The sequence below is a fragment of the Moschus berezovskii genome, chromosome 3 (genome assembly GCF_049115385.1).
Source record: "Moschus berezovskii isolate FMDL1 chromosome 3, NW_MosBer_1.0, whole genome shotgun sequence".
NCBI lineage: Eukaryota > Metazoa > Chordata > Mammalia > Artiodactyla > Moschidae > Moschus > Moschus berezovskii.
The window spans coordinates 63,063,670-63,081,704 of record NC_142462.1 but is presented as its reverse complement, the minus strand read 5'-3'; the positions used below and the strand labels follow the sequence as shown (position 1 = coordinate 63,081,704).

General features: G+C 34.7%; 1 protein-coding gene across 2 annotated transcripts in view; it reads right to left on the bottom strand.

Moving 5' to 3' along the window:
* The window catches only part of PPP1R3A (protein phosphatase 1 regulatory subunit 3A), a 40,265-nt gene extending 25,916 nt beyond the window's left edge, over positions 1-14,349 (bottom strand). Inside the window, exon 1 of one of the 2 annotated variants that reach the window (XM_088834540.1) lies at positions 13,525-14,349. In XM_088834540.1, coding sequence (XP_088690666.1) covers positions 13,525-14,312 — 788 coding nt within the window. In that variant the 5' untranslated portion in view covers positions 14,313-14,349. The remainder of the gene's footprint in view (positions 1-13,524) is intronic. The other variant, XM_055420843.2, reaches the window with a different exon arrangement.
* Positions 14,350-18,035: the final 3,686 nt, after the last annotated feature.

Genomic DNA, 18,035 nt, shown 5'->3' with positions numbered 1-18,035 from the left:
ATAAGAGAGACATTTAAAACATGCATTCCTTAAGTTTATATAATTAGATATTTCTGAATAAAAGAATAAGCTAACATGTTAAAGTAGTAAAATATCATAAATTTAAAGCTGTTGATGGGCTACAGTCCATGGATAAGATGAGAGTCCCACTTGGTTTTGTAGACAAGTTCTAATGAATGTTATAGATGCTCAGATAAAAAGTGAAAGAATGAAAGTAAATTGGTCCAAAATTACCATAAGTGGTCAATAAATTTTCCAGAAATTGAAGAATAACAGAGAAAAAAAGACTCTTATAATCATACCAACATAATTTTGAGGGTTTTTGAAAAATTAATTTCCTCAGAGGTTACAATTAGTCACAGACAAGTGTATTCTGTTGTACTAAGAAAGAATACCCCTCCAGACTGCTCAATCAATAACTAAGCTATCCCCCAGAATTGTTCAATTCAGTCTCACAAATGTCATTTTCAGTAGGAACCCATCCACACTTGCATACTGAAAGTTAATTGGACAACCAAAGTAAATAATAAAACTTTAATTTTCAGCATTTCAGTAAAACACTTCCTATGAGAAAATGAAATATAACTACTTACAAATACCATGCATTACCTTCTTCAATAATACATTTATACTTTGGATGGAAACTTCAGGTTTAATACAGTAAAGCTCTTTAGAATATTAGGAAAATTATAGTAAAACTCTTAGGAAAACTATGAGATGACAGTTGAGGATAGTGATGTCAGAGATCATTAATATATCATTATACATGGGGTTTATTATTATTTTTCCATATAAAATATGTAATTATTTATGCTAAATTCCTAAAAATATGTTTCCTAATTCTTATATCATAAAGAGAAAAATACTATAATTAAAAATTGAAAGCATTATAATACAGTGATAACTACTATGCTATCCGAGCTTATTATTTTCATAAAAAAATTTTAATGTACTTTATATTGTGCAAAAATCAGTAATTAGATACACATCAGAAAGTTACCATTGCTTTTGGTTTTCAATGATAAATGCTTTTACCTACAAGAATCAATGCAACTGGACTATTATATAGTTTACAAGAATATGGGACATCTTCATATTACTCCTATAACTTTTCTTTAAGTGTAAAATATATAAGGTAATTTTTTAAAGTACTCAACAGAATGTAGCAGATTCATTATTCTACCTGTATGTAGGTTTTAAAGTTAACCATTTACATACACTGCATTATTTCTTTTTAATTGCTTTTGTTTTTATGGTTTCATATGAACAAACACGAAGAATCTGCAGTCTCAGGGCGGGGAGGACATGGTTTAGGTGTTTAGGTTTAGGTACACAGGAGGAATCTGGTAGAGGCAAAAGGCCCAGTCAAAGGAAGTCATTCAGGTAAAGAAAAGGAGACAGAACAACAGCCAGATCGGAATCCACAGGTGTCAGAATCAGTGAGTGCAGCAAGCAGCAGCAGTAGAACTAACATGAATAATCAGTATTGGCCATGGTCCTGGCAAAAAGAAAGAATGAATGACTCAGTTCTGATCAGTGGACATACAGTATCTGTTTTTGGTCTTTTGTTACTCAACCTGTTGGATTTTTCTATTTTCCCACTGGTCTGGATTGTGGCATGTGTGTGTGTGTTTTAAGTTGCTTCAGTCATGTCTGAGTTTTTGCAACCCTATGGTATGAAGGAAGCCAAAAGTTGACCGATGGATATTTATTTGGGATATTAAGATTACGCGACATTACAGAATAGTAACATTGTAGTGACTCAGTCGGAAAAGGCAATGGCACGCCACTCCAGTACTCTTGCCTAGAAAATCCCATGGATGGAGGAGCCTGGTAGGCTGCAGTCCATGGGGTCGCTAAGGGTCGGACACGACTGAGCGACTTCACTTTCCCTTTTCACTTTCATGCATTGGAGAAGGAAATGGCAACCCACTCCAGTGTTCTTGCCTGGAGAATCCCAGGGACGGGGGGGCCTGGTGGGCTTCCGTCTATGGGGTCACACAGAGTCGGACACGACTGAAGTGACTTAGCAGCAGCAGCAGCAGTGACTCAGTGGGCTTCCCTGATGACTCGGTGGGTAAAGAATCTGCCTGCATTGCAGGAGGCACAGGAGACAGGTTTGATCCCTGGGTCGGGAAGATCCCTTAGAGGAGGGCATGGCAACCCACTCCAGCGTTCTTGCCTGGAGAATCCCATGGACTGAGAGTTCAGGCAGACTACAGTCCAAAGTGTCCCAAAGAAAATGAGTCAGCTCTTTAGAAGACAGGAAAGAAGGGAAGACTGAATGATCCTTTAGTATCCTGTAGTAGACTATATTAACTTATTTTTCAATTTGATCTTTCTTTGATTTCCTGGTACCTGAAAGTAAATTTAGACTGACTACAAGATGTTAATATGGGTGATATGTTCAATTCTAAATTCAATTTTGAGTCAATTTAGGCAACAAATATGCAAATATTCCGAGATAGATTTCCCTCTTATCTGTTGTTTTTATAATATGTAAATATGGTTTTTGTATACTTTATTCTTTATTTTTAAAATAATGTTTATTTTTAATCAAATGCACAATCATTACTTCTGTGGCAATGGAATAGAATATGAGTGCAGAATTAATAGGAGTTGTCAAAAAAGAAATCACTTCATCACTTCTTATGTTGACAATTCTTATTTGCATGACTGGAACGATGTCTATGATTTTAAACAAAATGTAGAATAAAGGAATAAGGATTAGGATTGAAGGGGAAATGTAACTTTGATTTTGGACATAAGGGAATTAATTTGCCACCTGGGTATCCAGATGGAGATGACCAGAAGGCCCCTGAGTTTTAAAGATTGTGAAACCAATAAAACCACTCATCATTAATGTTATAATAAGCATAATTCATTCCTTAATTATTCAGAATGAATACTTTAGGATTTTATCAGACTTTATGGTTATCATATTTAATCAATATTTTTCTTAGAGCTTTTCCACATGAAACCCTTTGTTAGTCACAGTGGGGAATAATGCTTAAACTAATATATCATCACTGACCTCAAGGACCTTGCAGTCCAATCGGGAAGATGGTACACACATAAAGGTTTCTGAAACTTTTGAAAGTGCAGGGAAATGCCACTGTTGTAAAGGTAGTATTGACAACACTGTGACTAAACATTTAAAGGGGTATATGACAAAAGTCCTCTTCCTTAAAGATTATCTGATAAACAGTAAAGTTGCACTGAATGTTAATTTCTTTGCCTGTAAATTGCATCAGATGCAAACATGGCAAACATCAACCCTTTTATTTAAGGAGTTGTTTTATTTTGCATCATGGGAGTAGCTACTCTATGGGAAAATACTGCCAGAAATGCGGGTAGTTTTAAGGAAGCTTGTTAAAACCATGAAAGGGCAAAAGCAAGTTGCCTAGCATGAATAAACCGGCCATAGGAGTAGCTCTGAACTGCATGAGTTTTATGATATTTGTAAATAAATGCCTTGAATATTTGTATAACTGCCATGGTCTCAAACTTAATTTGATTTGCCAAAGTTAGCTTTGAATGAGGCATTATTACTAATACAAACAGTATAAAATACTGGAAAATTCTATCTTTGTGAAAAGTGAAAAGCTCATATGTACATATATGTGTACTTTCCACCAAAAAAGCAATGCATCAAGGATGACTTGAATGCAGGTGGGCAAAATTGCTTATTCTTTCTCCCATGTTAGAAGATCAGCACAGATATTGAATGTATAGACAAATATGAAGGAAGTTCAAGAATTTCATGCTGAAGTGATTATTTTATTCATTCATTTTATGTATATGTTGACTTGTTTTGAATTTTTGAAACTCAGGTGGTGCTAGTGGTAAAGAATCCTGCCAATGCAGGAGACATAAGAGATGCAGATTCGATCCTTGGGTTGGGAAGATCCCCTGGAGGACGGCATGACAATCCACTCCAGTATTCTTGCCTGGAGAATCCCATGGACAGAGGAGCCTGAGGGGTTACAGTCCATAGGATCACAAAGAGTCTGACATGTCTGAAACGACTTAGCACACACATGTTTAATTTAATAAATACATTATCAACTAGATTGACTATGCCAATACTCGGTACATATTAATTCCTTCAAACAATATCTTTTAGTTAAAATTGTAACACACTCTTGGAGAGAGTAGCATGGAAACATATACACCACCATATATAAATAGATAGCCAGTGGGAATTTGCTGTATAACTCAGGGAACTCAAACTGGAGCTCTGTGACAACCTAGAGGGATAGAACGTGGCGGGAGGTAAGAGGGAAGTTCAAGATGGAGGGGACATATGTATACCTATAGGTGATTCATGTTGATGTATGGCAGAAACCAACACAACATTGTAAAGCAATTATCCTTCAATTAAAAATCATATATGGGAAAAAATTGTAAACACATATAGACACAGAATCAATAATTTTAACATATATTCAAATGACTTCTGTTTGTAGACACAGTATTAACCTTTCTACAAAATGATACTTAAATTTAATCATTGAAATTTAAAATAGCTTAAATTTCAGTTGGTTAATATTACATTTGACTTTTATAAATCTATTCAAGCTTTCTTTTCAATGTACTCATAAAATTATATTATTGAATAAAATTGTATTAAAAATTAGATTTCTATAAAATAGTAACGATTATTCAAAATTATTCATTATTTGTCTAAGAGAGCTTCAACAAATCTAATACAGCTGACTTTATATGTAGGAATGAGGAATAAATGGAATGATCCTCTGAAATACTTTTAATTTTGTAATTTAGTAAAATAAATTCTATTTCCTTCTCTGACTTCAACAGGAGTTCAATAATCAGGACTCAAAGGTAAAAATGTTAGGATTGGGAGTGCTTCTTAGCTAGCCTACTAATCCATTCAGCTTCCCCTGATAACAGTGGTTCTGGCAGTACACAGTCTTTATAATAGTGTTATCATTCACTGCCTGGTGATGATCTTTTTCTTCTCTGACTTTTGCATTGAAACGCTACAAACTAGCTTATTAGTTTAATAATTAGGAACTCGAGAGGAGATCTAAATTTATTGAGATTATTTGACATAGCAAATAGAAATCAGTCACATAAACAGTGTAATTCTAACTTTAAGTATAAAGAGGAACTCAAACATTTATTTCAATTGAGAATCAGCATTAAAAATGACAAGATTAAAGACATAGAACAACAGGAATGACTACATGAAAGATATAGAATTTCCTGATAGAATACTTTACTAAACAATACAAACTCTCCAGGAGATGTTTAAGAAGAGAATATTATAAGCATTTGGTTTGGGTAGTTTTCAGAATAATTTTGCCTGAAAGCAAAGGATAGAATTAGATGACCTCTTCTACAGTACAATTTAAGGAAGACTGTTCAGATCAAGTGCATTGGGAAAAATGATTAAAATTTCATTTATACTAAAACACAATAGTCTTATATACATACTCAAGATTATATCTGAGGATCATATTTTTTTTTCTGCTTGTGCCTGAATATAATTTTAAAATTTGGTGAGATTTTTCTATTGGTAAAATACTCAAGATACTTAAGTAGCAACAATATATTATTTTAAGATTAATCACCAGGAGGAGATATTATTAAAATGAAAAAAATACTGTTTTATTTCCTATATGGCTTATGAAGCTGAAAGTTACCCAAGCAGTTCTATGTAATTTGTAATTGTGTGAAGACATCTATAATAATTTTTAAAAGTGAAAACCAGTTTGGGGTTTTTCTTATAATTTAATCATCAATAGGTTAGCTTTGTATCATGCTTTAATTCTGTAAAATAGGCAGAGTACCATCAGTGTTAAATGGGCTATAAAATCTGTTTCACATAATTAGTAAAAGCATCTACAGTTTGGCATGTTTTATAGATTTAAATCTTGGGGATATTTTGATCTTTTTTACTTCGCAAATTTCAAAAGGGGTGAATGAAATTCAAATCCACAGCTGCACACAGGACAAATCATTGTCTTATGATGTTTGAATCCCATTTCTAGTTGTAATTTAAATAGCTAGCACTGATATGCAACACAGAGAGACTGTTTTCAGAGTAACTATAAGGGGAAGGAACAATGAAATTTCCTAAGACAGGTTTTTCTAATGAACAGTTGGTCTCTGTTACTAAACAGTGCTGTGTAACAGTCCAACGTGGCAACTTATTTCTATTTGTCATAAAATCTTTAAACAGCAGTATGTTCTGATTCAGGTTTCAAAACCAGTTATTATTTATGTGTGAGTGAAAGTGTTAGTTGCTCAGTCGTGTCCGACTCTGCGACCCCATGAACCATAACCCTCCAGATCCCTCCATTCATGGAATTCTCCAGGGAAGAATACTGGAGTGGGTTGCCATCTCCTTCTCCACCGGATCTTCCCAACCCAGGGACTGAACCTGAGTCTCCCAATTGCAGGCAGGTCTTTAAGTGTCTGAGACACCAGGGAAGCCCAAAAGGTTTCCAGTGCTTTCCCATTGGAGAATCGAACCCTGGTCTCCAGCATGAGAGGTGGGGATACTCACCACTATACTAACAGGAAACTGAAGTATTATTTATATGATAGATAATAATACTACTGTGCCAGTTACCCAAGAAAAGTTATTAGAGAAGCAGAATAAAAGGAGGACCCTTTTCTTTTTATACAGTGGTGGGATACAGAAAACGCTTTAAATGCAGAGGAATGATTAAAATTCAAAGGTGTATAATATATCTTCTTAGAGGAAAAAATTATATCAAATTAAATTTCACTCTCTATTCATATATATATACAGAGTTGATAAGATGAAACTGTGTATAGCCAACTCAGTTTTTAGTCCAAAAGAACCATCTTAAGAAGAACTACCTTAAGGAAAAAACATGTTGTAGTTCATTTAAAAAATACCTAGTTTCTGGTTGATGTTCCAAAAATTTTTGGAGCCCAGAAGTTTCTGGAATTTGGGAATCATTTTTCCCCCATAGTAGCAATGCTATCAAATATTAGTTTCCCTAGTTAGTGCCCCAAAACTTATTGAAAAATCCATAATTCTAAAACTGTGTGTCTTAGTCACTCTGTCGTGCCTGACTCTTTGTGACCCCATGAACTGTAGCCCACCAGGCTCTTCTGTCGATGAGGTTCTCCTGGCAAGATTACTAGAGTGGGTAGCTATTTCCTTCTCCAGGGGAACTTTCCCACCCAGGGACTGAACCTGAGTCTCCCGCATTGCAGGCAGATTCTTTACCAACTGAGCTACAAAACTATGGATTTGTACTAACCTGGGTCTAGGTAGCAGGAATGATATTGAGGGGAAAAAACATTTCTCCATTAATTTTGGTCATAGGACTAGCCATTTACAAGATTTTAAAATATGGAATTTATCACCAATGCCATTGTGACTATCTACAAAGCGTCAGCAACTGGGATAGATGCTTATATATGTTAGCTAATGAATTTCTCATAGCAACTCTGCCAAGTAGAAATTATATCCCTATTTTATATCTGAATAAAATGGATACAAAGTGTAATTTATCCAAGTTCATACAGCTACTAATTAGTAAGAATGAAAGCCCAAATATGCCTTGCTTTACCTCTTATACTGTTTCCAATATGCCTTATTGTTTTTGGAATCCTCCTTCCCTCCCAAATATACACACATACTCCCGACCCCCTGGGTCCTCCTGCTTCTGTGAAGCTCTTACCACAACTCTGTACTCAAATCTGCCTTGTACCCCATAGTGCTCTCTGCTCTAAAATTATCCATTTCCATTGTCTCAATCCAAACTAAAAGCCCATTTGTGCAGTTGGCTTTAATTTGGTATAAGGTAGGTATAGTCCCTTCCATCCTGGAGGTGTCTGCATTTAAGAAGAGGAGTTTTTTGTGTGTGTGTATTGTGTAAATGTGTGCATACACATATAAACACACATATACCTATATCTGTACAATCTTTTAAGTCTGACAACGTAGTGGGCAGTCAGGCCCACTTCAGGTGTCTGCCCTTGAGGTAACTCGCCCTTACACTATTCCTGTTGGCCTGTTGGGGTGAAACCTTGGAACAAGGACAGGAGTCACAGTCAGCAGAACTGGAAGAAGGTGAAAAACTTGTGTCCCACTTCGCAATCATCTTTCGCCTGGAGCTTTATTGGCCCCGTGTTCTTGGCCCCCGCTCCATTTTTACAGGCTGCAGATGGGCTTCAGGTGGGAAATTAGGCTCGTAGAGATCCCAGAGGATCCATTTGAGGCCTGGCATCTATAGTGATTCCCTTCAACTAGGGCTTGAGAGAAACTCTTGAGTGATGAGACCCTCTTCTTCTCTCAGAAAAGGTTCAAAACTACTCTAGGGAAAGTCAAGGTTTATAGGAGTATGGATTTCCCACAAGACCAGGAAGCCACAAAGCCCTGGTAGATCTCCAAGGAAACTCTAAGCTAGTTGGCTCCTTGTTGTCAACCAGCTGGCAGTTTCCAAACAGTCCTCTTGACGAGTCCTGTGCAGCTGTGTTTTATGTTTCCATGTGGCCTTGCCAGAGGTCCCTCCCTTAAACAGACCAGGCTTCCACAATTAGTTAGGACTCAAAACAGGTTAGTTATGGAATATATTAAGTCCTAAAGATTTCATGGGGCTATTTACACTTCTTTGGACTATTTCCAGGACTCTAGATTATACTTTAAGTGTAAATTAAGGAAGTCTCACAATGCTATAGCTCTGACTGGAACATGCAATGTGAGCATATATTAGGCACCATTTTCCAATGTTTTCCTTGGCCTCATTTTAACAATTTACCACCCTGAAAGATAAACTCTCTGTAATCTTCAAGTCATACTTTAAAAAACCTCTCATTCCCATTCTTGAATGTGCCTGTTTCTATTATTCCTCTGGTACAGAAACTGAAGAGTGATCTTTTTCTTTCCTTTGGCATTGAAATCTTTCAGGAATTTATTTGCATTCACCTGGCCAAGTTATAAATACCATCCAACACCTATATCATGCCATTTCATTACTTAAAATAATAAATTGGTTTCACTTAATAAAATACAAGACCATATGAAGTCAGTCTGTGTACCCAACAGTTGGGAACATTTAGCAGCTGTTGGTAGGGGAAAGGATATGCGGAAAAGGTCAGTCCCCTGGCCAGTACTCAAGATCAGTTATTGATCACAGATTTGAGAAAACTCAAAATGTAACGTAAGTGGTTCTTATTTTTCATCTGTGGCTTCCCTTGTTTACCTGAAGAGTCTGAGATTGGCTTTAATGTTCTCTCCCCTCACCCCCTCTGCTCTCAGCCCCTGTGAGGACTGTTTCCTTGGGGCCTCTGGTCTTCATTGAGTCATGTTTCCAACCTTGTGCCTAACAACACAGTACCTGACACACAGGCCCTTAATAAACACTTATGGAATGAATTTTAAAACCCTAACAAGAAGACTATGATGTCAGAAGAAATAACACAAGTCCAAGAACCAAGAAATTAGTTGAACACAATTTTATAATAATCATGGCAATTATATTTGAGTTTTGATGGCTATATATGTGCCCAACACTTTACTAGAAGTTTTAAAAATATAATCTCGTTTAATGTTAACTTAATCATCACAAGACTAGACAAGCACCATTGCCCCTATTTTACATATGAATAAATAGCGGCTTTGAGAAGTAAAATAATATGTCTGTAGCCACATAGTTATTAAGTGAATATTAACTGGGGAAAATATGTATTATGAATATTATAAATATGTATATTAATATTATGAATATGAATATTAACTTGGATAAATAATATCTGTTCAATGCCACAATCAAGCCTTTTTTAACCCTTTTGATCTAGTCCTTAATTTTTTATTTATTAAGCATGAAAATTTTAATAGTCATTAAGATCTTTTCCAACTTTAAGATGTTCCAGATATCAGGTAACACACATCTCAAGAAAACTGACAATTCAGTGGGTTTCCCTTGTTGATTAAAATCCTGAAAAAAACAAAGAAAATTGCTCTCCAAAATGGAAATTTCAGAAACTCTGAAAAGAAAGAAAAAAGAAACTTTTGGACAGTTTGGGCCTCTCTAGGGTTTTTCAGATCCACCTAAAGCTAGAGTTAGCCTTAGCTTTTTACAGGAGTTATTATTTTCTGATAACTTACTATGTACCATACACTAGGCCAAAACTTTGTATGTATTATTTTATGGAAATCTCTAACAATCTCTATAAGACTGTCCCTTTGTTATTCACAATTAACTGAAGGGGTATTGAGTTTAACTTGCAGAAGGTCACACAGCTAGCATGTGGTGCAGCTTAGACTCAAACCCAGATATGTTTATCTCTGAAACCCAAATTTTAACTTTGAAGGAATATTGCTTCTGTGTGTTATTTTTAGTCTATTTATCTAATATATCTAATATTACTTATGTCAATGTTATTTAATTCTTTTGGTCACTTATTTTGAAATAATGTACATGGGACGTAGATCAGCAGTCTGCTTGGTTTGTTTGCTAATACATACTCCAGTACTACATATGTGGTGACACTTATCAAGTATCTCATGATGCATGCCTTTCAGTGCAATTAAATACCTCTGGGTCACTCTCGGTCACATGCCTATGAGTTACAAATTCTCTTTTCCTCCCCCACTAGATATTTCTTTCTATCCAAAGGGGATAGATTATTAAGAATAAAGAAAAACCAAAAACAAAAAAATCAGACAACCACATCAATGTGGAGGTTCTCAAACTCTGACATGAAAAATCTTCCATAGAGAAAACATTATGCCTAGGGTGACTGACATAACAGAAATCCTGCCTCACTAAGTGTGTTCCCACGGTTCATTCTGTACCTATTAGAAGAGATTCTTGACGCTTTTAGAAGATACAAGCTCTAAGACCCTGATAGCAAGTTAACTTTGGAATCAAGAGGAATTCACGTTAGTTGCTACTCTCTATGTTACGACAGACTTATTTTCAGTCTAACTCTGACTTATATTACATACTATTATTAATCTACCTGCATATATGAAGTAAAAATTCACACATATTTCACTTCCGCATTTATCTTCTCAAAGAAGTGACCTCTAAATTAAATTACAAAATTCTGTAACTTTTGAAGGGAGGAAGATATTTTAGAAACTGTAACTTTTTTGATCAAATAAGTGTTAGTGAACTTTTGCTTTAGCCGGGTACACATTTTGTAAAGGAACACTAATAAGATGTGCTATTTTTCCCTAACCAAATTCTTCACAGTGAAATCCAACTGCAATATTCATTTAGAAATTTGATAATGCTCTCTTGTGTGAGTTTTAGGAATATTTGAAACCCCATTGCATATAAATTATATCATGGAAAAGCTGTATAAATATTCTATTATGGCACATGCTGTTCTAAGGATCTGTCAGGATTTCCTTTATACACTCCATTTTGAGTGGTATATAAATCAGATGTAAAAATTCATGTTGGACTGAAACTTAGCACAAAAGGCCTTCTCCAGAGGCAAATGCATTTTTTTTTTCAAAATGTGGTTTGAATTATGTTGGTCATTTTTAAGTTATAGAAGTGCAGAAAATGTATTTGTGGTTTTGAAGGAGAGAGATTTTTTCCATTTTTATAACTCATTAGGAAACTTTACAGGCCTTTAGAACATTTTGTGGTTTAGTTCTTCTCAAGTTTTTCCCCAAAGCAATATTAAAACTTGAATGGTGTCCGCTATGAACCTAACAATTACTATTCAGAATATAAATGTGGGTATGGATATATATCCAGTTATACATATCTTAGACTAGGAGAAGTTTCAATAATATCAAGACTGAGGTAGATTAGGCCTAGCAGTTACCCATTTTTGTTCTTATTTTCAAGTCAAGCTTGGTCTATCAAAGGAATCCTCTATCTTTACCATAGTTCAGCTTGTAATGCTTATAATTTTAAACTGCATTTCTAACTTGCAGAAAAATCCAGAATTATACACTCCTTCTTTTATGAGATCTTTGACAATACAGCTGTGCCTTTTTTTAATTTTGCTTTTCTCTAATATATAGACCAAGTTGCAGCCTGTACATTATTCACTGATGATGATCTTATTTGTAAAGTATTTAATATGTGTATGTTTATGTATACAAATTAGTTTATTAAATAGTGTTGAACATATTTTGTCTACATAGCTAACATGTTGCTGAGTAATCTCATAAACATAAATTATTTTAACACACAGATTATGATTTTATTATTTCTCAATAGCATCAGTTAAAACCTAAGAAAGTTTATTTGGACTAAGAAAGACAGCATAACTCACAAAGTCAGGTAAACCAATCTTTAAATTACTTTAAAGGATAATGAAAACAAATATTTTATATGATTGAATTGCTTCACTTACATTATATTTAGTTCATTAATGCATTAGAATAGCACATTTAGTGGTTATTATTTATTATCATATGATAGATCAAGGCATTAGAGCATGAGAGATTAAAAATTTTCCAATGTAATTCTTTGTGTTTTTATTTAATTCCACTTAGAATCTGGATGTCTTGATTCCTAATACAGTTCCCTTTTCCTCATATTACACTACTTCTGGTGCAGTTACTAGAATCTTTGGGTCTAATGACAGTTAGGATGGACCATCCAGAAAATAATCAAGCTTTTGCCTGTGGCTGGTACAGCCATGTGATTTTCCTTTGGGACATTCTGAGGATCTGGAGACATCCATCTCCTCCTGGATGTTTTATCTACTCGCCTACTGTCATGGAAATAAGCCAACTATACAATAGAGAGAACTGAATACCCATTTATTTTTTATTTTATTTTTAAAATTAACAGGAGATCAAGGTTACTAATGAAGGGTCATATCCCAAATCTCTAATCTATAAAGCTAATATCCTTATTTCTACTTGGGTCATTTTTTTTATTCTGCTCCATTTACTTTTACTAAATTATACTACTTTGTGTTCTATAATGTTACATTTGGTTATAATTATAAATTTTTATAGATAATTCATATACCACTCATATAGTACCTTCTCTTAGCTTATCACTAAAGTCATCATAGCTCTTAAAATGTAACTAAATATGTGTCACTCCAGACATCCCTATACAACTAAATGTCATTAAAAAGTTTGAGGGGAAGTCTATGAATTTCTGAGCAACAGGTGCATATTGAAACACAGTTTTATGCTCATCAGAAATGTCTTTAAGTACAGCAAAAGTACTTAAAATACTAAACATAAATATACTTTAAATGGCAAAGTAAACAGTTTTACATGTTAAGAATCTAGATTCCATGGCTTTAATTTAAGCAATTTATAGTTCATTAGGTAGGAAATATACATATCACACTCCCTGTGCTATCTGTTACATTATACCCATATTTTCCTTACATCTGGAGGATAGATGACACAGTGCTATTATTCAAATATCACTGGCCTTGTTAAAGCCTAGCACCATTGCTTTATACATAACAAGACTATATTTTTAAACAGCATGGCTATTTCTTAGTAGTGACATAAAGAATGACTTTTAAACACTTTATTAAAATTATGAAAAATAATGATGTAAGATATATCCTCACCTTGATTTTACCTTTAAGCAGCCTTTTATTTGTCTATTAGGAACGTCTTCCGGTAGTTTTTCAGGCTCCAGCTCTTGTTCTTTCTTTTGACAAATCAATACATAATTTGTGCCATTATTATTTGACCAAAATGTACCAACAGAAGTTTCATAACGTATACAAAACTCAACTTTACTGCCATCTTTTTGGTAAGGAGGAACCAATGTTATCTTAAAGGAGAACTGGTCAGTTTCACCATCACATGAATTTGGAATATATTCTGCTAATATATCATAATATGTCTGCCAGTCATCTAAGGACATTCTCACATATACTAACTTCTCAAAAGAAATATTCAAAACTCGAATAATGCCCTTCATACTTGTAGATCCAGGAGGATACTCAGTTGATTCCAGTATCGCTTTCTGTACTTGAAGCTGTTGCATAAGATTTTCTTTTGAAGAAGGCAAGCCAAATTGTGGAGATAAAACATATTCTTCTGTGTGGAAAACGTCCTTCCTTAAGTCAAAATCAGTTGAACCACTAGGTAATTCCCAGGAATCAAATTCTTTAACAGACACAAGATTGAATCCAAAGGTGTCAGCAAATGAAACTCTTCTTGCACCTGATGGTGGAGAGTCCAGGTAAATGTCTTCAGATGAATCAGAACCTCGTCTGCTAGGTTGTGGGGAGAATCCAGGTCTGAAGGTAGCCTTAACTTCTTCATCTTCAGAAAGAGAATCAGATAAACTAGGAACTTCTAAAAAGTTATCTTTGCTAATCTGACTAGGTTCTTCAGAAGGCTCCATTGGGCTCTCTGATATCAAATAAGGGAGAACTGTACAACTAGTAGAGGCTGATATTTGAGACACTGAGGCTTAAAATAAGTATAAGGTTACAGTTGACACTGCAAAAAGGAGTCAGCTCTATAAATAGGTCTGATGGCGTGTCAACTATGCTTGCTTGCCTCCAAAGGCCTTTAATATGATAGCATCCACATTAACTCTCAGCAGCATGTTTCAGATTTAACTTAATTTTTAAAATTGTGTGTTTATGAGTTCTAAAGAGACCTCTTAAATCATTTTCTGCTGTTTGAGAATCTGAAACTTTAGAATAAAAATATTACTTAAACTTGTTGATATTAAAAATTAAAAATTGAACCATTTATTTTAAAAGAGAATAAAAATAGTATCACAATACTAAATATGTAGTTTGAGTTCAATCCATCCACTGAAGAAGGAAAAGGAAGGCAGGAGAGAATAAGAACATTTATAGAACTGGAAAGATCCAGTGTTTAATAATAATGATAGTCACCATTGATCATGGACTTATATATAATGTGAACTCTAAATGGTTAAATAAGGTGCTGGGAGTTCTGAGGAAAGAAACAAGATTTAGATGGAGAAGGTATCATTTGAAAGAAATCATGAAGGGTAGGTAGGACATAGAAATGTAGGGTTGGAATGAGGTAGATTTTCCAGGTGGAAGAAATAGTGTAAGTCAAGGTATAAGACAAATAGTCAAATCTGTTATTTTAAACATTAGCAAGTTTCTTTTAATTAAGTCACAGAAAAATATAAACAAGTAATATGTTAATGACTTGAAATATAAGTAGGCAATGATAAACCTGGTCCAGGAATAAAATATTTATGTAGAATAAAATGTTTGGCAAAATGCCATTGTATGCTCACAAAGCAGAAATTAATACCATGACATGTTGGGGTTCTATGTGAATTTTATTTATTTATTTATTTTTCAATTAAATAATATTTTCTTTTCTTTTTTTTGGAGGCTAATTATTTTACAATATTATATTGGTTGGTTTTGCCATACATTGACATGAATCTGTCCCGGGTGTACATGAGTTCCCCTTCCTGAACCCCCCTCCCACCTCTCTCCTCCCCTTATCCTCCCTCTGGGTCATCCCCGCACACCAGCTGAATTTTAGAGTGTGAGCAGCCTGTTTAGACCCTCATATTTTTATACTAATGTAAAATCTATTTTGTAGATAACAATTGGGAAATACCTATAAAAATGTAAACATACATGTGCTTTGACCTAGAAAATGCTCCAGCTACAAATTTGCCCTATCAGTAAGGGATAAGTCTGCAAAGATGAATGTAAATATATGTTCATAATAGGACTGATTATTTTAGAAGCTATCTAAATATCCATCAACAGGGAAATTGACAAATAATGTTACACCCATTCAAGAGAATATTTTTCAGTCGTTAAAAAGGATAAAGTACCAATTTATGTGTTGATGTGGAAAGACAACCAAAATAACTTCTAAGTGAAGAAAAGAAAGTATGCTCAGATACATACATAGAAAATTCCTGGAAATACACAAAAGAAACTACTAGTAGCAGTTATCTCTAACCACAGAGGTTGAAGGTTTTAAGTGAAAAGGACTCATTCATTTCACTTTACGGTCTCTGTACTGTTTGAAATATTAGCGACTTCATACTCACGCAGGATAAGGAAATGAAAACTAGGCTTTATCACATAGCTAGAATGGATGATGACCACATGGGTTGTTCAAGAATGGAGAATTGTTGTGGAAATGATATAAAAATGTACTGAAGTAGTTTAACTATTCAGGGATGATAAGCAGAGACATGGAGATAAAGACCCCTGGGTTTGTACTCTGGCTGTGATACTTACTATCTGGGAAACCTTTAGAACATTGCTCAGATTTTCTTACCCTGAGTTTCTCTAATTGCTAAAATGTAATGTTAACAATTAAACGAGATGCTTACTAAATAAATATTTATTTAATATATTGCTAAATAAATAGCTATATATATTTGTGAAAGGTTGATTTCTGAGATACACCAATAGTTAGATCAGCTAGTTAGGTGGATAGGATAGTTTGTAAAGAATCTACATATATAATAATAAGTAATTTGTTTCATTTTTGTCTTTTTCAAAGGCTACATTATAGAACACTTAGCTTTAGAAGACATAAAATAGCTCTACATTAGGAAATGGTCCTGTTTTTTGAGTTAAAATCTCCTTTTCTTAATTTATCTTTCCACAGAACACTACACCCTAGATGTGTAGTAATCGCTGCCTATCTTTTGGAGTTTATTACCTTTGCATAATTATAGATGGTTGACATGTCCCCCCTTAGTCACTGCTTAGCTAAAGCAGAGTGATTTCCTCTTTTTAATCTCTTCCTTTAGGTCAGTCCTTCAGCACTTTTTATCATTTTGTTACTCTTCTATGAATCCTTCCAGCTTGCCTATATTATTCTGGTAATGAGCTGCCCCTAGATGAATGTAGTAGCACAGATCAAGTGTCTCTGGGGCATGGAGAAAGCTTTATCAGTTTCAGCCTTGTGACTTGGTGTTTGTATCAATTAAAATTCACATCTCCTTGCTTTTTTTCCATATCAGGCCAACATCTCATTTTCTTATATTCACTGCTACCTCAATTTTAATAATATGAATTTTATATTTTTCCTCAATTACTTAAGTATATTGTTTTTATCAGTTATGACTATTTATTTATTTAATCAAATTGCAGTTCAAGTTTCCATACATCTTACTTCTTTTGTCCTAACCAAAGATTTTCAAAGGTACCTTTAACATAAAAGACTGTTTCAATCAGTCAGTTCAGTTTAGTCAGTTCAGTTGCTCAGTCGTGTCCGACTCTTTGCAACCCCATGAATCACAGCATGCCAGGCCTCCCTGTCCATCACCAACTCCCGGAGTTCACTCAAACTCATGTCCATCGAGTCGGTGATGCCATCCAGCCATCTCATTCTCTGTCGTCCCCTTCTCCTCCCGCCCCCAATCCTTCCCAGCATCAGAGTCAGGATCCCTGTAAATAGGAAATATAGACATCATGAACAAAATTTGATAATTCCAGAAGGGCTTATTTACAAGCATCTATTTAAAAGTGTAAATGCAGAAAATCTACAGGAGTTTGTGCAGTACACTGGGGCCAATTGCATCAGAACTGCTACAGTTTTTCAAGGAATGAGGAAAGGGGCCAAGTATCGAAACTTTAAAGCACAGATTGTCATAAACTATTCACCAGGCTGAAGGGGATCAGTGATCTTTAGTCAAGGGATACAGTCAGCTGAAGATGAGCAGGAGTGATCCATGGGCAAAAACACACTGAATTCACTCTCATCCTTTCGTACAGTATCCTACTGGTTACCCGTTGGCCAAAGGCTATGGGTACTATTACAGTTCATTCAGGTCAGTCTCCCAGAGCACAGAGCAGGATGGAAAAGGGTGAAAAAAGTAGTGCATGAATTTGGAAGAGCAAACAAAAGACAATGGAGATTAAAAGCTTTGTAGTTACTTATCTTTATGAGCTTATGCTCTAAGTTTAAGCATATATGTGTGTGTATATATTTTCTGAATATTCCATCTCAATGCCAACTGAGTTTCTATTACTTGATCTTCTATTATCACAGCAAAAAAATAAGTTCAAGTATCTAAGATCTGTAAGCTCTGATACAGTACAAGTCACATAAGAAATATTGATCTTTTCCACAGATGACTAAAAAAGAAATAGTC